We start from the raw sequence: 25,608 nt of genomic DNA on the forward strand, positions 1-25,608 counted from the left end.
GTTGGATATGAATGACCTGCTCTTCAGACTATACTTAATTTCCCATAGAAAGAGTTAAGTACCTAAAGTACCTATATTTTACTTTTAAACATATAAATTAATCACATATTTTGTACCCACACATCATACAGACATGGTTTTGCTTTTTCTTTACTTGTACATACATAGAGAGCCACCAAGAAGGTAAAAATTTATCTCTAATGAATTGTTTCTTCTTTTGGTCATGCACCAACCATGCATCCAGGTAAATAAGTATCTGTGAAAAGAATAAATTATATCAAAACAGCTTAAGATGTGACATAATACTAAAATTATTTGAAAGGAACCTTTCAGGAATGCAAATATTTTCATCTAACATAAGAAGTTTCTACAAATGTAACTTTTTAAGACAGTGACTACTTATTGGATATGACATTGAGATAATTTTCTGTTAAATATGATGCTATATTAAGTCCATTCAATTGTAAGCTATGCTTTTCAATAGAAAGAAGGTAGAGGTGATGTGATGTTAATTAAAAGAAGAGAAATCAACCTTTCCTCAAAAGATAAAACTATACCATTTATATTCAAGAATAAAATGTATTATTACTATCTAAAACAAATAATATGCATTCATATTTTAAAATGGAATTCTATTGAGTTTTAGAAAAGAATATAAAGTAGTATCTTATGTTCAAAACAGTTATCTGATAATGAACTAGAAAATCTATACTAACACATTTCTTCCCAAATAGTTTTCCCCAAATGAAGGAATTAATATCATTCCTGAGAGTAATCATTTTTCTCATTCCCAACTTTCTTCACAAGTGGGTTTCAATCATTATTTGGTCATTTTAAGGCTGTGTATTTGCAAGCAGAATGAAATGGAGAATTGTTTAATCTATTTAGTTCAGGCTCAAAATAACCACAATTTCAATAATCTGTGTACTTTCAAGACTAATATGATTTTCAGACTGTATTTCACAGAAAATTAGTTCAATCCTACCCTTTTCTATGCATGTTGCTCAGAGACTTGATAAGGAATATGCTCTCCATTTCTTTAATGTTGATATGCTGCGATTTACAAGCAGATCATCAAAATTTATCACATCTTAAAAAGGACATCTTGTTCATTTTAAAATAGTACTCCTATTTCAGTCAGGCCATTGTTGACAGAGAAAATAATCCTCCATAAAGGAGAAGTCCAAGGTCTAAAAGAATAGAAAATGTAATTGACGCCTATCATTTACTCATGACATGACTACTGTATGTATAATTAAAAGGAAAGAAACTATATAGAAAAGAATAATTAAGGATTGCTTCCACTTTTTACCATTTTAACATCTTTTCACTCAGGGCATTAATGGTTGAGTAATAATGACTTTCTCCTGCTTTTACTCACTTGATAGTTTCTGCCAAAATTCCTAATCCTCAGGAAATTTGCTATTTTGATTAGGCATTTGTCTGAGAAAGTAAAGCAGTTCAGAATAGACAAGCAAGAATTCAGGGTGAAGAATGTTGTGAGATGACTTGGAAAGATATAGAGATTCAGTACCATGTATCTTTTAGAACCTTGCTAAGCTTTGTTAAGTTAGATTTATATTCAGGTTAAGATCTCTGTAGAAGTAGGCACTTTCCTTATCCTTACAATGAATTATTTTTGCAAGATCTAGGGCTGTGACAGTGGTGATAAAAATAAATGACATGATTTGAGAAATACTTTGTGTAGACCATATAGGAAATGATGGTTGAAGGATGCAAGAAGTAATGGTAGGAAAGAAAGAACGGGTTCAGGTTTGGGTTCCAAGAACTGGTTGGCAAATGCTTTCATCCACAAAAATCAGTTGCCAGGCTTGAATCAAAGTTCCCTGTTAAGCTTGAGGCACAGAAATGGGACAGTCAAAGGTTTAAAATAGGCTTTGGAGGGCAGAAGACAAAACTTATCAAAGAAATGCTAAAGGAAAAAAGATACAGGACTGAAATCCCAATGGATACTGGGGATGATGGATTTGTAGTAAACCCCTATTTGCAGTTAGGACATTTTTCTTCAATTTTTCAAGGGAGGTGGGCTTCCCAGGTGGCGCCAGTGGGAAAGAACCTGCCTGCCAATGCAGGAGACATAAGAGATGTGGGTTCAATCTCTGGGTCAGGAAGATTCTCTGCAGAAGGGAATGGCTACCCACTCCAGTATTCTGCCTGGAGAATCCCATGGACAGAGGAGCCTGGCGGGCTATAGTCCATGGGGTTGCACAGAGTCAGACACGACTGAAGTGACTTAGCACACACAGCATGCATTCAACACATTAAGATACAGAAATGGAGATGGCAAAAAACTAGGCTGATCAAGGTCTGCAGTTCCATCATGGAGGTGAGATGGAACAACAACAGGTTAGACAGGTGAGGACATTAGCGAGAGGGCTGCGTTGTTAAAGAGTCTAAGCAGGGTAGCTGAGAAAGAAAAACAGAAGAACCCTTAGGTGGTGACTACACACAGAACCATTTAAAACTATGATATTAAAACTTTGAGACATTTGTCTGCCATCTTCTCGGTCAGCCAGCTTTTTAAATAAAGTCATATTCTTTGTCCAACAACAAGAAAAAAATGATACTCTGTCTAAAACGCAGACTGTGTGTAAACGTGGTTTTGCTGCATTATCTACCAGAGGTTTAAAACAGACACTATGAAAGTTATAAACCCCAATTTACATGTAATCTTGACCCTTTCCCCACCTTCCATCTACCAAAAAGCCAAACTCCGGGGTCCCCTCCTGGATCCATTTCCAGCTGATCCTCACAACATCCTCCTTTTGTCCCTGGGACATCATACCATGTCCCCTTTCCTGCCACTGTTTACCCTCTCAGTTTATCCCACCTTAGGCAAACCTCCTCCTTACAGACCACCTCCACTTGTCTTCTTCACAGTAACATCCACCTCTGTAACTCTTTAAACTGCCCAGAAAGACTCCTCAGAACTAACTCATTGGTCTCTATCTCTACACTCTTCTCTAATTGCACGTGTTTTTTCTCTAGCACCAATATTTCCAATAAATTCTCATTCATTTTATTTTCTTCGCTTAAACCCTGAATTACAAGTATTGCAAGCATACTGACTGTATTATTTGTCACTGCTAATGCACTAAATTATGCACTAAATTATGTCCAGCTAAATTATGTGTTAAACAGTTTGGTAGCCAGCCTGGAACCCAAGCACCACTCAGAAAAGCACCATTCAGAGACACATGGAGAAATATTATACAGATTCCAATTAAAGACTTCTCAAATGAATTTTTAAACCATAGCTCAAGTCAAAGTTGATTACTTTCTGTATGCTTTCTAGAGTGTTTCTAAGGGAAATATTCCAAGTCCTAAAGCAAGTTTTATTACATTTTTTTACAATAAACCCACCTGGACTACAATGAAACAGAATTCAACTATTGGAGAAGTCATTCTTCATAATTTTGCACTCTCATAGCTTTACAAAGATATTCTAGAAAAACTACAGTATAATGTAGTTAATGTACACATTTTTCCAAATGTATTATATGTTTAAAAGGTACAGAATCTACTATGCTCTATTAATAAAGAACATTCAATTAAATATAAACTCATGTAAGTCATCTGGATATGGCTATATTCTTCAATGAACATAAAGACCATGATAAAAAATCACTGCCTTACATATTTGTGTATATAGTAGTAAACAAGCAAATTGTAAAATGAAATCAATATTTACAAAGAAATTACAGTGTGACTGCTATAAACACCATGTTAAAAGACCAACGGAAAATATTTTAAGTAGCACTAAGTGAATTAAAACTATATTCCTTTTTCTCAGTCTAATAAATTGTTTACTGTTGTGTTTCTCAACCTGGGGTCTGTGGAGACATTCTCATGGTCATCCATGAATTCTCTATGAGAATTTTTAAACCTGGTGTTTTCATTTTGATGACAATTTTTAAAAAATTAATCATGTAAAGCATATTCTGGATTTATGAGCACTCATGCAGTTTCACTGTATTTATTTGTAATTTTTTTTATAATTCATGCATATTAAATAAAAGCCAGGTGATGTAATGATTTTTATAACAAAACTGTAAAATAAAAGGCTTTATGAAAGTTTAAGCACTACTACGCGACTTCACTTTCTTTCTTTCTATAGTTCCTTTTGGAGAAGGAAATGGCAGCCCACTCCAGTGTTCTTGCCTGGAGAGTCCCATGGACAGGGGGGCCTGGTGGGCTGCAGTCTGTGGGGTTGCAAAGAGTCAGACACGACTAAGCAACTAACACACACACACACACACACGTGACAGAAGAATTGAGGCATCACAGAGAACGGGTTGCCTAAACTCAAAGGACCCAGGGCCGCAGCACTCAAACCATAAGCACCTTGCAGTTAGATGTTCAGGTCTACCTCAACATTACTCACTATATGAAATTAATTTTGTCAATCTGAGCTTGGTTGAACTTGTAGATTTGTTTTTATCCTGGCTTATAAATCATAGATGGCTTTATGTATCTATTGAGCTATAAAGAAAAGACATTAAAACCTAGTTTTAATTGCACATTAAAAAACAATTTGTGTCAATACAAAAAGTATGTAAGAATGCTTTTCCTTTATGAAGTATTCATATGTCTCCATTTTTAAGAGGAAAAAAATTGCTTCATTGATCTTTTTTCTCATAAAGAAAGACAAATATAAAAGCAGCAAGAGATGGCAAGAGATGTCAACAGGAACCTTGCATCATTTAGATCGATTCTACACTGATTATTTAATCAAAGCTTTAATTAAACAAACACCCTCAGCATTTTTATAGACAGTACATAAACATGACAACTACTCCGGGTACACCAATCATACTTTCCAGAATTTGCCTGTGTTCCTGTTAACCTTTATGATTTCATTGGTCAATACAATCTAGAAGTCAATGAATATATACAAATGGCTCACAGAGAAGTTGCTAAATATCCCAGGAGTTGTACAAGGACACAAGATCATTGCAATAGTTGGGTCTGTTCCCAATAGCATTAATATCACTCACCAAAAAGAGGCACACATTATCTTTAAAAAATGAAAAATTCACAAAGATAATGCACACACTAGTAGGTAATAAGGGCTTCCCAGTGGCTCAGTGTTAAAGAATCTGCCTGCCAATGCAGGAGACACAAGGGCACAGGTTTAATCCCTGAGTCAGGAAGTTCCCCTGAAGAAGGAAATGGCAACCCACTCCAGTATTCTTACCTGGAAAATTCTACGGACAGAGGAGCTAGGTGGGCTACAATTCAGGGGGTCACAAAGAGTCAGATGCAACTGAGCAAGCATGCATGCAGAGTAGCTAATAAAGCAATGTAGATCATCACAAATGCCAAGAATATATCATAAATACCCATAAATAGATAAAATTTCCCATAAAAACTATATATGATATCAGATCAGATCAGATCAGTTGCTCAGTTGTGTCCGACTCTTTGCGACCCCATGAATCGCAGCACGCCAGGCCTCCCTGTCCATCACCTAAAGTTAACATAATTCAGCTTTATAATGAAAACAAAATTATCTTCAATCAAGTATAGCATGAAAAAATGAACAATCAATTCCCCCACGATCTCCAGTCTTCACAATAACTCTACTGAATGCAACATGCATTGATTTATTCACATTTATTTTACTTAACTAGTACAAATGTCAAAACTATGAGTATAAAACTGTCAAATGAATTAAACTAAAGTTAATAGCATCATTTCCCATGTGTAGATCTTTACTGATTTCAAAAAGCCTAACAAAACATTTCACACACTTGAAATATGATTCTATCCTCACATCTCTATTTGCATCACTTAAGCCAATGTCTTCCATCATATTAATTAGCTTTATCCTCAACTTGCTTTGAAAATTCTATCAAGTCAAATAATTTCGTAGCTTCAAACATTTATTATTAAAGGTCAGAAGCTGAAAGCTGATGACACGCTCAGCTGTCCTAAAGTCGCTGACAGTACAGCGAGTGCAGGTGGTGGTCAACAGAAGAATAACTGTTACCAGTTCCTCGCACTTCCACATGGAGGAGCACAGTTTCTCTTTCTACTCAGTACCTTCTTGACTTTAGTAACTGTCTCTCTCGTGTTCTTCAGCCATCTTTCTACTTGGGATCCCAAGTAATTCATCTTGTTGGCCTCCCCTAGGTCAGCAAACACAGCCATTCTTGCCTTCACAGTGCACGCCATCATTAACCATGTCAGGTCCAACTCTGGCACAAATCTGCTGCAGACCAGGGACACCTGTAGGGAGGCCATCTGTGTATGGGGCACAGATTCCTCTCCATCTGTATCTCCATTCCTGCCCTGAAAACAGGTTCATCAGAACCATTTTTCTAGATTTTATATATATGCATTAATATATGGTATTTTTCCATGTTGGAGAGGATGTGGAGAAAAGAGAACCTTCTTGCACCGTTGCTGGGAATGTAAATCGATACAGCCACTATGGAGAACAGGATGAAGGCTCCTTAAAAATCTAAAAATAAAACTATCATATGATCCAGCAATCCCACTACTGGGCCTACACCCTGAGAAAATCAAAATTCAAAAAGACACATATACCCCAATGTTCACTGTAGCACTATTTACAACAGCCAAGACAGGTGGCACATATTTCTTTCTTTCTTTTATGATCCAACTAATGCTTCACTTTCACAGCAAAGCCTTCTCTCAACTACTGGAGCCAGATTAGTCCCTTCTTCCTCTGTGCTATAAATGTTACATTACACACAGTTGCTTTTGTGTTCTTCTCACCAGGCAAACTAGGAGTTCCTTGAGAGTAGGAAACATTCATTTTTCTGAGCCCTCTGCCTCATACAATAAGCATTCAATATCTGGTTGAATATGCATTCCTCGGAAGACGTCTTCCTTCTCCATCTCTCGTACGCCACCTATGGGACTTGGTTTTCAGCTATTATTTGTCTCCCTGAAGAATTATTTACTGTTCAAACAAAATGTCTATTATAACATTAACAGGTTAAAATATTTATATATCAAAATCTGGGATTTGTTGTGCACGTGCTAAGTTACTCTGCTGCTGCTGCTGCTAAGTCGCTTCAGTCGTGTCCGACTCTGTGCAACCTCATAGAGGGCAGCCCACAAGGCTCCCCCATCCCTGGGATTCTCCAGGCAAGAACACTGGAGTGGGTTGCCATTTCCTTCTCCAATGCATGAAAGTGAAAAGTGAAAGTGAAGTCGCTCAGTCGTGTCTGACTCTTAGCGACCCCATGGACTGCAGCCCACCAGGCTCCTCCGTCCATGGGATTTTCCAGGTAAGAGTATTAGAGTGGGGTGCCATTGCTATGGACCACAGCCCACCAGGCTCCTCTGTCCATGAGATTCTCCAGGCAAGAATACTGGAGTGGGCTGCCATGCCCTCCTCCAGGGGATCTTGCCGACTCAGGGATCAAATCCGTGTCTCCTGCATCTCCCGCACTGGCAGGCAGGTTCTTTACCACTACTGCCACCTAGGAAGCCTTTTGCCCAATATCATTTCCTCCAAATGTTGACATGGTTTCTTCCAGCCTTTATCTGAGTCCATGTCACTGGGTTATCTCTTCAGTGATAAGCAGTTTTCTCAGACAAATCTATATAAAAGAGAGGCCAGGTCACTCTAGCCTTATGCTTTTCTTCCCTTATGTCATGGTATCTTTTCACTTGTATTATCTTTTTATTCATAACCTATCTCCCCAATTAGAATGCAATTTTCCTGTAGGCAAAGACTGTATCATTCACTACTGTAATGCATGGTGTCCACAGAAGCGCCAAATACATATTAGGTATCTAAAAGTATATTTTGAACAAATAAATAAACTTGGCTCCATCATCATTCCAGTCCAAGAAAATAAATGGAAAGCAGATCATCCACTGATCTTACCGAGTTAACTTTCAAAGAGGTCAGAGTTTAACCACCTTGTAGACAAGACAAATCATCTAACAAGAACCTACCAATGAATGATAAAAATAAATTCATTAAGCAAATGCAGGAATAAAAACTACTAGAGACCAGACTTCTACATTTCCAAAATGACCAAATCAGGTAAATGTTTTAAGCAGAACTTTGAGATGCAGATAGAAACTTTTAGTCAAGCAAAGCATTAAAATAAAGAAGATTTTTGCCCTATTAAAAAATTTAAATTTCCCAATATATAAAAAAAATTACAATGTGGAAGAGACAAGTGATATTTTTGGAAATGATTATTTCTCTTAGACAATAGTTCAATTTTTCTTTACTTTTTAATGAAAGTTACTGAATATTCTATTCATGAATTCATTCAGTATGTAATTTGAGCTTATGCTATGAGGCCTATATTAAACACTGAATCAATTCAGTTCAGTCACTCAGTCATGTCCGACTCTTTGCAACCCCATAGACTGTAGCACTCCAAGCTTCTCTGTCTATCACCAACTTCTGGAGCTTGCTCAAACTCATGTCCATCGAGTCAGTGATGCCATCCAAGCATCTCATCGTCTGTCATCCCCTTCTCCTCCAGCCTTCAATCTTTCCCAGCATCAGGGTCTTTTCCAGTGAGTCAGTTCTTTGCATCAAGTGGCCAAAGTATTGGAGTTTCAGCTTCATCATCAGTCCTTCCAATGATATATATATTGGAATATATATATTATATATATATATATATATATAATATATATATAATATAAATGATAAAGCATTGTATAAATAAAATAAATTGATAAATAAAATATAACCCTTATTCTCAAGAAGCTTTTACTATGGTCACGAGGTACATTAATAAATACGTAGGTATACCAATAGTGTAGGTACACTGCTAAGTAAAATAAAAAGCAAAAAGAAACCAGTGCTTAGAGAAAGGTACAAGTAAAGTGGTCTGGACTTCGAAGCATGGTGAGGATTTCTGGCATAGGGAGAGTGGAAAAGAAGTGAGTTTATACTGCAGACAGAAAATTGATTTCAGAAAATTAGAGAAATATAATTTCTTTAAAAACCTGGCTGAGACAATTCAAAAGGGTTGCCCATATTGTTGCTATTCTGTGTTGATGTAAAAATTATCTTTAGACATTTCTAGTGTTGAATGCATGGCTCTAACAATAGGGAAAAAAGAAGCCAGGAAATACCAAAATGTTGTTTTCTGATTTAATTTATTCCCTTCTATATTATCTATTAGATTGATCTAATACCTATTTTCTTTCTGTGGAGTACTCTCAGAATCTAACTTAAATTTCATTAAGCTGAAAAGTTACTCAAATAAAGTTCCAGCTATAATTTAGATAAAAACTTAAATCAGTAGTTCATATGTAAACATCTTCAATTTCAAATGAAATATAAGTGTTTCTGCTAAACCACATTATACAACTTTGCACTGCCCAAATTAGCTCACAAAAATAACAAGGTTTCTGGGAAAATTAGATGAAGCCAGACCACTCAAAAATCAATGTAAGTAGAGCCTTTTAACATCCATGAAAGTACTAACACAGCATCATCTTCAGTAGATCATTTACAGCCTTAACACTGGGGCTCATGCTTCCTGCTTCTACTGTAAGGAATTTGCTTCCAAACTTTCTTCAAAAAAAAAAAAAGGTTAGTCAAGATTAGTAAAGCATAGACTTTCACATTAATTATTTTTAAAACAGGCAACAATGTCCTCATCTTTAGATTTCTAAAACTATTTAATCATCATTTTTACTAAAGGACCTTCATCTTTTATTCTTAAGGTTTTCAGATATTGATAAGCTATTCTCTTCAATTGTGAGAAAATCTCTCACCAAAACTTCCTGACGTGGAAACGATCCAAAAGAAAAGTAAATGCACAAAAGACCTGACTGGGCTCTTCAGAAAAGTAGAACAATAAATGGCCCCAAAGCACAGGACAAGGAGTTAACTGCATTAGCCATTAGGGATGATGAAATTAAATCCAGACTTCTCCAGGGGTCCGGTGTTAAGAATCCGCCTTGCAATGCAGGGGACTCGGGTTCAAACCCCAGTAGGGGAACTAAGATCCCACATGCCGTGGAGCAACTAGGCCCGTGCACCACAACTGCTGAGCCCACGTGCTGCAACCACTGAGTGTGGGCAGCATAACAAAGATCCCGCATGATGCAATGAAGTTCACGCAGACCACAACTAAGACCCGACACAGCCAAATAAATCATAAATATTTAACATGTATTTATTGCCAGAAGGCAGTATCAGTGCACAGCTACTCGAAAGGCCCAGACTAAAAAGACTTGGCATGGGCAACATCAAGTTTTGGCAACTAGCACTCTCCTACCACCAACACTCAAAATGTTAAGTTGGTACAACCACTCTGCAAATTGTTTGACCTTATCTATGCAAGCCAAGCGGAGAAGGCAATGGCACCCCACTCCAGTGCTCTTGCCTGGAAAATCCCATGGACGGAGGAGCCTGGTAGGCTGCAGTCCACGGGGTCACTAAGAGTCAGACAGGACTGAGCGACTTCACTTTCACTCTTCACTTTCATGCATTGGAGAAGGAAATGGCAACCCACTCCAGTGTTCTTGCCTGGAGAATCCCAGGGACGGGCAAGCCTGGTGGGCTGCCGTCTATGGGATCGCACAGAGTCGGACACAACTGAAGCGACTTAGCAGCAGCAGCATGCAAGCCAAGCATGTGCCTGCTCCATAATCTGCCATCTTACTCCTAAGCTTGTCCCTCCAATTAATGCACACATATTGTCACCAAATTTTGCTCACAAATATATTCATATCAGCATTATTTGTAACAGCCCCAAACTAGTCATTAATCAAGTGACCCAACTACAGCCTCTTACAATTAAATGAAAGAGTCTCATAAACAAAAAGTTGGAAAAAAAAAAAGTATATTGATTTATTCCGTTTCCACAAAGTTGGAGAAAGCAAGGCAACCTCATCATAGATGGTGTTTAGACGTCTGGATAACAATCACATGCGTGTTGAGAGAGAAATGACTAAAAGGAAGCATAATAAGTGCTTCTGGGAGCTGGGAATACTCTGTTTTCTGATCTGGTGACATGAGTGTGTTCTGTTTGTGAAAAATCTAACAAGTTTATACTTATGACCTGTACACTATTCTAAATGTATATCACATTTCAATAGAAGTTTAAAAACCTGCATGCTAGAAAAATACATGAACTGCTTTAAATTCAATCTCATAATAGCCTCGTTCACAATTTACCAACCATGGAAAACATAAGCTGTCTTACAGAGATATAATTTTTAGTGGTGCAGACTGTAACACAACTGAAGTATTTATTGTTTATTTAGGAAGTTTAAGAAAAGAAAACTAAGTATACCCACTGCTGTATATCTTCTCCTCAATAAGGCAACCTCTGGCAGGGCTGGACTTCTGCGTGTTCTGGTTTTGGTGATTTAGGGGTTTGCTTCTGGAAATACTGATGATGTGGCAAGCAAAGAAATATGAGATGATCTTACCCTGACATGTTTCTGAGAAGACAAAATTCACATTTTGAAGAGAGCTTCCTAAAGGGGGCAGAGGTTGGAAGGAGGCCTTCTCATGGGATATAGCCCTTGATTTCAGAGTAATTTTCTCCTCTAAATTATTCAGCCTTTATAACTACAGCTCCTGCCGTAATTATATTTCAAAAGCTACCTTTAGTAAAGATAATAGACACTTTCAGTTTGAATTAAATCAGGAAAATGTAGTACACACTGGGCTTCATTTTCCCTGCATACATATATTTATGAAAATTTCTCAAATGCCCTTTAGGGGGTCATATTTTTGTTTAGTGAATACACACATAAAAATTTACAACTGTATGAATACCAAAAAAACACAAACTTAACACATGTAGAAGTAAATTTAAAATGTAATTAGATGCAGAGAAGATAAACTCATAGTAGGAATTTCTAAAAAGAATAACTACATATAATATACACATACACATGCAACATAAACTCACACACACTTTTATTTCAATGAGCTTTGCTATAACTAGTAATTTGGAAAAAAAACAAAGAGAAGGAGAAACGCTGGGCTAGAGGAAGCACAAGCTGGAATCAAGATTGCCAGGAGAAATATCAATCACCTCAGATATGCAGATGACACCACCCTTATGGCAGAAAGTGAAGAGGAACTCAAAAGCCTCTTGATGAAAGTGAAAGAGGAGAGTGAAAAAGTTGGCTTAAAGCTCAACATTCAGAAAACTAAGATCATGGCATCTGGTCCCATCACTTCGTGGCAAATAGATGGGGAAACAGTGGCTGACTTTATTTTGGGGGCTCCAAAGTCACTGCAGATGGTGACTGCAGCCATGAAATTAAAAGACGCTTACTCCTTGGAAGGAACGTTATGACCAACCTAGATAGCATATTCAAAAGCAGAGACATTACTTTGCCAACAAAGGTCCATCTAGTCAAGGCTATGGTTTTTCCAGCGGTCATGTATGGATGTGAGAGTTGGACTGTGAAGAAAGCTGAGAGCCGAAGAATTGATGCTTTTGAAGTGCGGTGTTGGAGAAGACTCTTGAGAGTCCCTTGGACTGCAAGGAGATCCAACCAGTCCATTCTATCTTTTTTTTTAAAATTTTATTTTATTTAACTTTACAGTATTGTATTGGTTTTGCCATATATCAAAATTAATCTGCCACAGGTATACATGTGTTCCCCATCCTGAACCCTCCTCCCTCCTCCCTCCCCATACCATCCCTCTGGGTCGTCCCAGTGCACCAGCCCCAAGCATCCAGTATCGTGCATCGAACCTGGAAACCAGTCCATTCTAAAGGAGATCAGTCCTGGGTGTTCTTTGGAAGGACTGATGCTAAAGCTGAAACTCCAATACTTTGGCCACCTCATGCAAAGAGTTGACTCATTGGAAAAGACTCTGATGCTGGGAGGAATTGGGGGCAGGAGGAAAAGGGGACGACAGAGGATGAGATGGCTGGATGGCATCACCAACTCGATGGACAAGAGTTTGGGTGAACTCCGGAAGTTGGTGATGGACAGGGAGGCCTGGCGTGCTGCAATTCATGGGGCTGCAAAGAGTCGGACACGACTGAGCGACTGAACTGAACTGAACAATTCAAAGATAAAAAATCCCCACAATAAAGGAAGCTACAGTCACTTAGAAATTCCAAATGGTAGCTCATTCATTAATTTTTTTTGCACGTTCATGCTAAGTCACTTCAGTCATGTCCTGAAGTGACGATCCTATAGACTGGAGCCTGCCAGGCTCCTCTGTCCCTGGGATTCTCTAGGTAAGAGTACTAGGGTGGGTTGCCATGCCCTCCTCCAGGAGGTCTTCCTGACTCCGGGATCGAACCTGCATCTTTTATGTCTGCTGCATTGCAGGAAGGTTCTTAATCACTAGTGCCCAGCTGGGAAGCCCATTCATTCATTCATTGCTTCAGTTCAGTTCAGTCGCTCAGTCATGTCCGACTCTTTGCGACTCCATGAATTGCAGCACGCCAGGCCTCCCTGTTCATCACCAACACCCGGAGTTCACCCAAACTCTTGTCCATCGAGTTGGTGATGCCATCCAGCCATCTCATCCTCTGTCGTCCCCTTCTCCTCCTGCCCCCAATCCCTCCAATGTTTTTTCCAATGAGTCAACTCTTCGCATGAGGTGGCCAAAGTATTGGAGTTTCAGCTTTAGCATCAGTCCTTCCAAAGAACACCCAGGACTTATCTCCTTTAGAATGGACTGGATGGATCTCCTTGCAGTCCAAGGGACTCTCAAGAGTCTTCTCCAACACCACAGTTCAAAACCATCAATTCTTTGGCGCTCAGCTTTCATTGCTTCACCAGTCAAAAAATGTTTACCATGTGCCAGGCACTATTCTGTGAGCAAAACAAAAATGCCTTCCTCCATGGAACTGACATCCTATTTTATTTATAAAATAAAATATCAAGAGTGGTACTCAGTAATAAATAGGTAAATTTTAAAAGGAAAAAAGGAAAGCAGTAAAAGGACTCATGAAGTGGGGTGCATGGGAACCTCTGTATTTAACATGGCCAAGGAAAGTCTCACTGAGAGAGTAATATTCAGGTACCATGAATCATAAGATATCTGGAAGAAACACCATCTGAAGCAGAAGGCAGGCAAGTAGAAAGGCTCAAAGGTGGGTGTGCAGCAAGCCTGGGGAGTTGACTGCAGTAGGTGGGGGGCAGTGGGTGCTTGCTGGGGTGTGTAGTGTAGTGCAAGGGGGTGTTGGGGAGGAAGTCCCAGGACTCATATAAGACACTGACTCTTGCAAAAGCTTTCCTAAACCCTATTTGCCTCTGGCTGAGTTGGGTGCCTTACCACAAAATACTATGCTGCTAAGTCGCTTCAGTCGTGTCCGACTCTGTGCGACCCCATAGACAGCAGCCCACCAGGCTCTGCCATCCTTGGGATTCTCCAGGCAAGAACACTGGAGTGGGTTGCCATTTCCTTCTCCAATGCATGAAAGTGAAAAGTGAAAGTGAAGTCGCTCAGTCGTGTCCGACTCTTAGCGACCCCATGGACTGCAGCCCACCAGGCTCTTCAGTCCATGGGATTTTCCAGGCAAGAGTACTGGAGTGGGGTGCCATTGCCTTCTCTGACAAAATACTATACTACCCTACACAACCAGTCTTATGTTTCCATGATTTTTTTTAGCTCTTTAAATATAGAGAATAAGTTCATTTACCTTTATTCCTTATTCCAAGGAAGGTGTGGCATGCAAACTAAGTATGTGTTGAATGAACAAGGGATCTTGAACCAAACCATCTCTTACAAATATCTTAAACAAGCGTTTTCATTATCAGCTCCCCCCAAGAGATGACAGTTTGAGAAAAGCTCTACTTCTGAATCATTCTGTAAAATCTTCAGATCCTTCATGTCACTGAAACACTTTACCCTAAAATGTTCTGGTTCACTAATTAAGAAGTATGGACTTTAGTTTTACCTAGACAGAAACTCCCAAGAAATGAAGCAGCAGAGATAAAAACAAGTAAAGTACAAAGGCTCTTCTTTTTGTTTGTTCTCAATGGCCTTACCCATTAAACCTTTGTCTGTCTTCTCTACTTAATAAAGTAAAAGCCACAGGGAACCAGGAGCAGGTAATCAAAATACAGCACAATGCCCCCCTCTTTCCTAACAGTCCTTCCTTTAGTACTTTCAGAGAAGAAAACCCTGGGGAATCAGAAGCTGTCAGCAGATGAGAGAAACAGGCCTTTTAAGTACTTTGATGTCAGGCCAATCTGAAACCAATGAACCAGTACAAACCTCAAAAGGGTCTAAGAGTCCAGACTCCATATGAGAAAACCAAGAGGAGTTAGCAGAATGGCCTCTAAGCAAACTGTGTGTGTGTACTTATCAGATACACTTACTAATTAAAAACAAAACAGCAGAAAATGAGAGTAAGAACAATGTATTTAACACTTCCTAGTGTATGTTTCCAAAGTGTGTTCTCTGACTCTGATGTTTGGTCATGTATCAAATTCAACATACTGATATAGATCATATATGTTAAATACATAAGTAAGTTTCCTCATCAGGTTAGCAATTAAGATTAACCAGGACCTTAATATTGTTGTTGTTACTGTTTAGTCACTAAGTCGTGTCTGACTCTTTTCGGAGCCCACCAGGCTCCTCTGTACATGGGATTCTCCAGGCAAGAAGACTGGAGTGGGTTGACACTACCTTCCCCAGGGGATCTTCCTGACCCAGGGATTGAACCCATGTCTCATGCATTATAGGTGGATTCTTTACCACTGAGCCACCTAAGAAGCCCATCTTAATATCAACCTGTCTTAATTATGAATGAGACTATGACCATATACCCAAATCATAGGATTAAGGTTTTGAACACAGGCTATAAACCGTATCTAAAAGCTGAAAACACAAACATAAAATAAAACACAGAATATAACAGGTTATCAGATTTATGTTATCTTTTAAAATAAAACACAGCCTCAGATGAAAACCAAAATTGTTTGATAACAGACTGCCTTTCCTCCTCATACCACTGTAAACTCTGTCTCTAGATACTTCATTCTGAAAATACACAGTTCCCACGTTACAGACTCACGAAAAGTATCCAACACTGTATTTGCAACATTATTTTCTTTTTTTCTGTAGTCAGCTGCCCAGTATTTGAACTCTCTTGTTAGACTGGAATTTCCCTAGTATGAGTCCCAGAAAGAGGCAAGGCCCTATTCCTGCTATGAAATGAAAAGACAAGACAGTTCCTCCCAGCTGCCCGGGACTGGAGGCGTGTAACCTAGTTAGCCAACCAGTGCGCTTTCTCTGGCAGTCTAGAAGTCGAGTCAGCAGCTCTACTTCTTAGGCAATTTGTGGCTTCTCCTTAACTCTTCACTGCTACCCCTTCTCCCTTGGGGTCTTCACTTTTCATAAATTCCTCTTATGTTCCAGTGAGCTGGAGGTAGAATTTGTTGCTGTAGCCAGGCTGCAAAGCCTCCTTGTTTCCTCCCTTTATTGCTTGCAGCAACTCGGGACTGGGGCAGTAATAGTTTTCTCTCAGTTGCTTTGTTTGAAATCCCTTAGAAGGCTAAACAGAAACAAAGATGGTGCCAAAGGATATTATTTCAGAGAGCCAGGGGGAGTTGACCAAATACTCTAAAACTTGCATGGAAATTCTACATGAGTTTAAAAAAAAAAAAAGCAAAATAAAGGAATGTGATTCAAAAACCCTCCATATAAAAGTAAAGGCATTTACATGGGAGATTTCAGCAATACCTGCAGACATTTTTGGTCATCACGACTGGGAAAGGGGTGCAAGTAATGAATGAGAGCAGAAATGCCGCTAAGAACCCTACAGTGTCCATGACAGCTCCCCACAACAGAACTACCTGACCTAAAACGTCAACAGTGTCAAGGCCGGGAAACCTTGCCCTCCAGTCTACCTCCCTTCAAATCACTAACAAAATAAAAGCCCTCCCCAGAGCAAGAATAAGTCTCCTTCAGTCCACAATACCCAAATACTTTTTTTTTTATTTTATTTTTTAACTTTACAATATTGTATTGGTTTTGCCATATATCAAAATGAATCCACCACAGGTATACACGTGCTTCCCATCCTGAACCCTCCTCCCTCCTCCCTACCCATACCATCCCTCTGAGCGTCCCACTGCACCAGCCCCAAGCATCCAGTATCGTGCATCGAACCTGGACTGGCGACTCGTTTCATATATGATATTATACATGTGTCAATGCCATTCTCCCAAATCATCCCACCCTCTCCCTCTCCCATGGGAATGCAAACTAGTACAGCCACTATGGAGAACAGTGTGGCGATTCCTTAAAAAACTGGAAATAGAACTGCCTTATGATCCAGCAATCCCACTGCTGGGCATACACACTGAGGAAACCAGAATTGAAAAAGACACGTGTACCCCAATGTTCATTGCAGCACCGTTTATAATATCCAGGACATGGAAGCAACCCAAATACTTTTATAATTACTTAGGACATCTCATTTCTACCCTAATATTGGAAGAAAAGAATCTCATAACTTATCTGCCAATATCATGATTCACCTGAGAACCACCCAGATGGGGGGAAAAAAAACCTAAAAAAGAGCGAATAAGGGAAATGAATGAGCATGTACAAAGACCTTTAAAGGGCCAGGAGTGCCTGAGGGAGTGTAAGGACATCTAGGGTGAAAAAGGGTTGTATTCATGGCCAAGAGCATTGGGGAATGAAGCTTGGAGGGAGGCTGGGATCAGATTCCAAAGTGTCTTATACATCACAGGAATCCAGATTCTGCTCTCTAAATAACAGTAGTTTTTAAAGAAGAGGTTTGTACATGGGGGTAGAGTAATAAGTCGTTTCTTAGGAAGAAAATCTTAGTGTCATCTTGGTGGCAATGTGTGAGTCAGAAGGCGAGGGGACCGCTCCAACAGCACAAGAGTTGGAGAGAGTGGCCAGGTGATGCCAGCATGGACGGAAAATGAAGGCCAGAGACAGTAAAAGCACACTATTAGAGATTCGTTGACCTCTTCCTTTAAAATAAGGTCCCATTTCCAGTTTATTTCTGTGTATGATGTTAGGGAGTGTTCTATTTTCATTCTTTTACATATAATTTTCCAGTTTTCCCAGCCTCTTATTGAAGAGGCTGTCTTTTTTCCATTGTATATTCTTGCCCTCTTTGTCATAGATTAAGTGACCACATGTGCGTGGGTTTATCTCTGGGATTTCTGTCCAATTCCATGGATCTAGACAGTGTCATACACAGTGAGGGAAGTCAGAAAGAGAAAAAAATATCATATGTTAATGCATATATGTAGAATCTAGAAAAATGGTATAGATAATCTCATTTGCAAAGCAGAAACAGAGACATACACGTAGAGAACAAACATATGGATATCAAGAGGGAAAGGGGTGGGGTGAGAAGAACAGGGAGTTTGGAACTGATACATATAGCCTTTTGATGTTTGCTGTCGTTGAGTTGCTAAGTCACATCCAACCAACTCTTTTGCAACTCCATAGACTTCAGCCAGCCAGGCTCCTCTGTCCATGGGATTTCCCAGGCAAGAATACTGGAGTGGGTTGCCATTTCCTTCTCCTCACCTAGGGATCGAACCCATGTCTAAGGCATTTACCACTGAGCGACCTGGGAAATGCTACATGATTGATACTATACATAAAATAAACAACTGATGGGAACATACAGTGTAGCCTGGTGAGCTAAATGGGAGGGAAATCCAAAAGGGAGGGGATATTTCTATATATATGGCTGATTCATTTTGTATGCAGTAGAAGCTAACACAACATTGTAAAGCAACTATAATGCAATAAAAATGTTTAAAAATAATAAAATGAGTATCTTTTAGTACTGTAAAATATAAAGAATAAAAACAATTTAAGTGAGTAAACACACATCTATTTACAGTGTGCACTAAAAGTACAATAACATGTCAATGAACTAAGAGAATTAAGGCTATGCAATGAGAATGTATGCTATTTAAATTAATTTCTGTATGATTTCCAAAGAACATGTATAGAAAGTTAATAATATTACCTGTTCCAGGACTTCTTTATAGGTAATAGTGGCTTTAGTGTTTGTAACAGGACTGTCATAAATGATAGCAATCTTATCTCCTTTACCATTTTCAATATGACGATCGATGGCATTGTAACAAATGTTCAGCATCCCTTCCACAAACCTGAAAAATAATTGGAAAGTCAAAGTGAATGACTCTTTTCGAAACATAAACGTTGCTTAACTAGGTTTCTGTAGTTCTAGTTTGGCGAGCTGCCCTTAAAACAGTGTTTTCCCAGGCATGTTATACCAAGTAATGATGATTGTAAACTATTTAAGATGGTACAGAAGTGACATTTTGATTTTAATAAATATGTGCTTATTTTCATGTGCACTAGAAGAAAACATACCTCGCACTTCAAGGGGGGCTTCCCTTGTGGCTCAGACGGTTAAGAATCCGCCTGCAAGGTGGGAGACCTGGGTTCAGTCCCTGGGTTGGGAAGATCCCCTGGAGAAGGAATGGCTACCCAACCCCGTATCCTGGCCTGGAGAATCCCATGTACTATACAGTCCATGGGGTCACAAAGAGTCGGACACGACTGAGTGACTTTCATTTCACTCACTTCACTTCAAGGTGACAATTTTGTGGATATTATTGCTTAGGATGAAACCAGAGTATACAGCACCAAAATAATCTACTTTATATGAAATGAATTGTAACCAACTGCAGCACAGATGCACAAAGTTGAGAGGGCAAATAGTAGATGCATGACTGAAGTCTGGGTCTCTGCTATAAAAAGACAGACTTACTGGAAAGAAATCAATTCTTCTTTGAAATATTTATATTCCTTGAAAGATATATATTTGTTTCAATTAAATGTAATACCCCCAATTTCACAAAGTATAGGTAAGTTCTTTTCAGAATTTTGAGACACTTCATAATTTGAATAAGCAATCAACATGTACATATGGTTAATAAATTTTTTAAACTTCTCAATTCACTACCTTATCTCTTAATTGCTGAGTGCATCCCTTGGAAAACACAGATATAATGTAGATAGATGGAGATAATTTTTAAGAAAATATAACTCATTTCCCTGAGAATTGAATTTTCTACTTTTTTAGGAAGAGAATGTTAGATAAAAAATACAAGTATAGTAATGGTTCATTTGTTCCAACATCAGACTAGCAAATATTATAAAAATGCAAAATAATAGGAAAATATTGAAGCAACAATAAAAAGTCCCCTTATAAAACTGAGTGTCACCATCAGGTACTCATTCAAATAGCCCTGTGTGAAAGGAAGCAGGTAATACACCTATAGATACAGTGGCAGCAATAAGAAATAACAGATACAGAAGGCAGTAGGAGGAGGGATCATTTAATCAGCATCAAATGAGGTTGCACGCATCAGTGATGGTGAAAATGATGACCTTACAGTACAGCACAATGAGTAATTAACACAATGATTCTGAATTGCCAAGTGCAACAGATTCCACGTTTGTTCAAAAACACGGTCTCTTCTCCTCGCCTCTTCTATTAAAAATACTTTGTTTCTTCCTCTTGCCTCCGTTTTCATCAGTGGAGAATACTTCCCCTGACTTTGGGGCCATCCATGTGACTTGCTTTGGCTATCAGCAGACAAGAGGCATGCACTTACTTGAAAGCACTTGACACAGCAGATATAATTAGGCTCGCTTTCCAGCACCTCTACCCTCTCCTGGAGGAGAGCCTCCAGGCATTCCTGCTGCCTCCTCTTCAGCCTGGAGCCCGGAATGAATATTTGCAGGTGGAAGCAGAGCCCAGAAAGAAGCAAGGAGCCCAACTCAGCCAGATAGATAGATATCTGAAAGCAACATTTCCAGTCATACCGATCCCATGACAACCTACAGATTAACTGATGAATGAGCGACTTCCCTTTCACTTTTCACTTTCATGCATTGGAGAAGAAAATGGCAACCCACTCCAGTGTTCTTGCCTGGAGAATCCCAGGGATAGCAGAGTCTGGTGGGCTGCCGTCTCTGGGGTTGTGCAGAGTCGGACACGACTGAAGCGACTTTGCAAGCATCTTCTGACTCAGATTTTTGTGGAGATATGAAGCATAATTATGGCCATAATTAACTAACACATCAAGAGAAAAGTAAAAAACGTTTACTCAGGCTTAAGTTCCAGCTCCTCATTAGGCCTCAAAGAAGGACCTCCTTACCACTGAGCTAGGGTCAAAGTTCAGGCTCCCACTAGGCTTCCAGTACATCATTCTGGCTCCAGGGGGAATGGCATCCAGGCTCCCACTAGGCTTCCATTACATCATCCTGCCATCCAGGGGGAATGGTACCTCACTAAGACTCCCCACATGGACTCCACTGACACTGCCAGGGCCAAGAGCCTCCTTACCTCTTTATCTCAGCTGTAATGAAAGTTCCGATTCCTGATAAAACCTTTTCTGATACCGCTAGGGGAGCTGGCAATGTTTAGGGTACCCTTGACACAGCCTGGCAAAGTAGAAGCCTAGATTCCTCACCATCTTTTCACTGGTGAGGATGGGATGGGGATCCCAGTTTGCTGTACTGTTTGACTGGATTAGGGTGGTGACTGTCCAAAGATGTCCCATCTTGGCAGGCTGCCCTTCCCTACCCTTTTTTATTTTGGGTGTAGGGGGGAGGGATCCAAAGAGAAAATTTGCTGGTACTTTTTTTCTACATCCATTGGCATTTCTGAATTGCCACCTTCTCCAGCGCTCAGTCTAGGATAATATAAGCAAAAAAGAAAACTTGGGGAATTCACGTGTCATGTCATTTCTCCGGTCCCAAATCTGAGCTGATCTGGTTTCTTCTCTTTTCCTTTCAGAGTCTTCTTATGTGTGTTTTATACATAATGTCCTATGTTTTTAGCTATATTTAACGGAATGAATAGGAAAAAGTACATTTTGTCCACCTTGTCATGAAAGTCTCTAAGTAATATTTATTAATAGCTTACTCTAGACCAATATTTCATGTGTATTAAGTCATCTAATCAAAAAACAACCCTAGGGACCCTTGTGCACTGTTACTCAGAATGTAAATTTGTTCTGCCACTATGAAAAACAGTATGGAGGCACCTCGAAAAATTAAAAACACAACTACCATAAAATCTAGCAATTCCATTTCTGGGTATTTACCAGAAGAAAACAAAAGCATTAATTCAAAAAGATATATACACCCTTATGTTCACTTCATCATTATTTACAATAGCCAAGATATAGAAGGCACCCAAAATTCACCTATACTCAAAGAACTTTGTTTTTTTTTTTTTTCCTCCAATTATTTTCAAATTTTGGGTGGCTTAAAATGTAAATTATTTGCACACTAGCATTTTCTTTTTTAAGTATGCCCTTAGAGAAATTTAAAGAATTTTAAGGCACCCTTCGGGACAGACAGGAAAGAAATTCAAACAGAAGGAAAGGCCTGCAAGCAATAATAAGCAAGAACTGTTGAATGGAGTGACATGTTGGCGTGGCTCCAGAGGTGGTTACAGGTAATGAATATACTGCTATAAACTGGCTAAACTTAAGGGCTGGATTACTGCAGATAACGGGACCAAGTGACCTGCAAAAGGCCTCACAGCTCAAAGATCTGATTACTCTACTAATACAAGATTTTATTTCATTTCAAATCAAATCATTTCAGTAAAGATTAACTGGATGCCTTCTATGTGCTGTCTCTTCACTACCCCTTCTAAAAATTTATGAGATTTTAAATGGTTTGTCAGCCCAGATTATTAAAATCACTAATGCTCACTGTAGAAATTCCAGAAAATCTACTATGGAGTATTTTCTTTTATTTTTTTTACATGTAAATATTTTGCCTCTGTTTAAGAACACATTATAAGTTTTTTCCAATGACCTGAAAAATTCTCAAAACATGCTTAATCAAGGCATTATATCCCATTCAATTGCTGTTCAAAAATAGCTTCTGCAGCACTATTTAAGCACAAAGTTCCCTTGCATTGTGGCAAATTGCTTTTCACAATGCTGTCATTATTTTAAATGATCCCAGGATGATGTTTCTTTTACAGAAACATTGGTCACATTGCTTTTTATTATGTATGCCAACAAGATTCCTACAATCACACACACACATACACACACACACTTTCACACACCAAATGACCAAATTGCTTTCTGGACATGTTGAATCAATTTATATTACCATCAGCATTACCTGGAAGTTCATTTTATCACACTACTCTAAACACAGACTGTTCTCAATTTTCTTCAATTTTAGAAGTAAAAAACTGTTTTAGTTTTGCTTCATGTGACTACTAGTATTAAACACAATGCCTTGCCAATTTTTAAATGCTCTTTATATAGGATATTGAATTTAAGTCTAACATTTATAAATTATTTTAATTTATTCACAAATTTTAATTTATGGTATTTCCTTCTGAAAGACATGGGAATACCAGACCACCTGATCTGCCTCTTGAGAAATTTGTATGCAGGTCAGGAAGCAACAGTTAGAACTGGACATGGAACAACAGACTGGTTCCAAATAGGAAAAGGAGTTCGTCAAGGCTGTATATTGTCACCCTGCTTATTTAACTTATATGCAGAGTACATAATGAGAAATGCTGGACTGGAAGAAACACAAGCTAGAACCAAGATTGCCGGGAGAAATATCAATAACCTCAGATATGCAGATGACACCACTCTTATGGCAGAAAATGAAGAGGAACTAAAAAGCCTCTTGATGAAAGTGAAAGAGGAGAGTGAAAAAGTTGGCTTAAAGCTCAACATTCAGAAAATGAAGATCATGGCATCCGGTCCCATCACTTCATGGGAAATAGATGGGGAAACAGTGGAAACAGTGTCAGACTTTATTTTTCTGGGCTCCAAAATCACTGCAGATGGTGATTGCAGCCATGAAATTAAAAGACGCTTACTCCTTAGAAGGAAAGTTATGACCAACCTAGATAGCATATTCAAAAGCAGAGACATTACTTTGCCAACAAAGGTCCGTCTAGTCAAGGCTATGGTTTTTCCTGTGGTCATGTATGGATGTGAGAGTTGGACTGTGAAGAAAGCTGAGTGCCGAAGAATTGATGCTTTTGAACTGTGGTGTTGGAGAAGACTCTTGAGAGTCCCTTGGACTGCAAGGAGATCCAACCAGTCCATTCTGAAGGAGATCAGCCCTGGGATTTCTTTGGAAGGAATGATGCTAAAGCTGAAACTCCAGTACTTTGGCCACCGCATGCGAAGAGTTGACTCATTGGAAAAGACTCTGATGCTGGGAGGGATTGGGGGCAAGAGGACAAGGGGACAACAGAGGATGAGATGGCTGGATGGCATCACTGACTCGATGAACATGAACCTGGGTGAACTCCAGGAATTGGTGATGGACAGGGAGACCTGGCGTGCTGTGATTGATGGGGTCGCAAAGAGTCGGACACAACTGAGCGACTGTTCTGATCTGAACAGAAAAATATTTTAAATTCATATGTCATCAAATAAATTCACAATTTTCCATCACAATTTCCCCTCTAAGATAATTCATATTACTCTCTTCTGATTTAATTTTTTTATACTGATGTCTTAAAGGTATTATTAACATATTTATATACATATATAATCTGTGTGTAAAATCTGTTATATATTATATTTTAATGCTTATATTATGATATATAAGCCTCCCAGGTGGTGCTAGTGGTAAAGAACCTGCCTACCAATACAGGAGACACAATAGACTTGGGATCGATCCCTGGGTCAGGAAGATTCCCTGGAGGAGGGCAAGGCAACCAACTCCAGTAGTCTTGCCTGGAGAATCCCATGGACAGAGAAGACTGGCAGGCTCCAGTCCATGGAGTCACAAAGAGTCAGACACAGCTTAAATGACTTGGCATGCACTATGATACATGTGTTATATGTGTATATATATAGATATATATATATTTTGATATGGCAGTACAGTTAAATTTGTTTATTCATCAACAAATTGCCAAGCATCGTTTTTTTTGACTAATCCTGTTTTCATTCATTTGTGATGCTCCAATATTCCCAAATTTATTAGTATTTCATGTATCACACAGAAACACACATATATTTGTGTGTATGAACATATATATATGGACATCAGCATCTGTATCAGGCATATACAGCCCCTAGACATAACCTCTGGAATGTTCTGCCAATACAGTCTTTGAATAGCTCTCTTTTTAAACTCAGATTTAATCCTGCTGCAAAGAGGAAAAAACTTCATATTCTTTATCCTACCCAACCCCTGCCCTGAATTTCTTCTGCAGAAAATTGGAAGCAATCTGAAATTGCCATATCTACCTGAATAAGAGAGAAAATATAAAACTAAAATAAAATTGAAATCAATATGGAACCCCTAGAAAATGGTGCTGCCACTAGATCAGAAAAGTGGAAAAAATTTTAATTTATAAAACAGATAGGATCAATGACTGGTAAATCCAGAAATCATGAGAAACATGGCAGACCCATAGAATTTGTGACATTTTATATACTGCTAAGTTAAAATAAAAAAATAAAAAAGGAGGAGCAGAAAAATGTATACAGCCCTACCACAGAATACATTCATAAGGAACCTATAAATACTAAGCAGGAAATACAAACACTTATCAGAAAACCTCTCTTTTAATAAAGCTCTGAAATAACTCCCAGATCAGAGGGAGGTAGGAATAAAGAATGGGTCACTGGTGTTTA

At 38.8% G+C, this 25,608-nt stretch overlaps 1 protein-coding gene across 2 annotated transcripts in view; it reads right to left on the reverse strand.

Annotated features, from left to right (window-relative positions):
• ACSS3 (acyl-CoA synthetase short chain family member 3) overlaps nucleotides 1–25,608 on the reverse strand; it is a 181,026-nt gene that overhangs the window by 131,309 nt on the left and 24,109 nt on the right. For both annotated transcript variants that reach the window (XM_070370965.1, XM_005892327.3), the window contains exon 2: nucleotides 18,948–19,092. In XM_070370965.1, the coding sequence (XP_070227066.1) occupies nucleotides 18,948–19,092 (145 nt within the window). The remainder of the gene's footprint in view (nucleotides 1–18,947; nucleotides 19,093–25,608) is intronic.

The sequence above is a fragment of the Bos mutus genome, chromosome 5 (genome assembly GCF_027580195.1).
Source record: "Bos mutus isolate GX-2022 chromosome 5, NWIPB_WYAK_1.1, whole genome shotgun sequence".
Taxonomy (NCBI): domain Eukaryota; kingdom Metazoa; phylum Chordata; class Mammalia; order Artiodactyla; family Bovidae; genus Bos; species Bos mutus.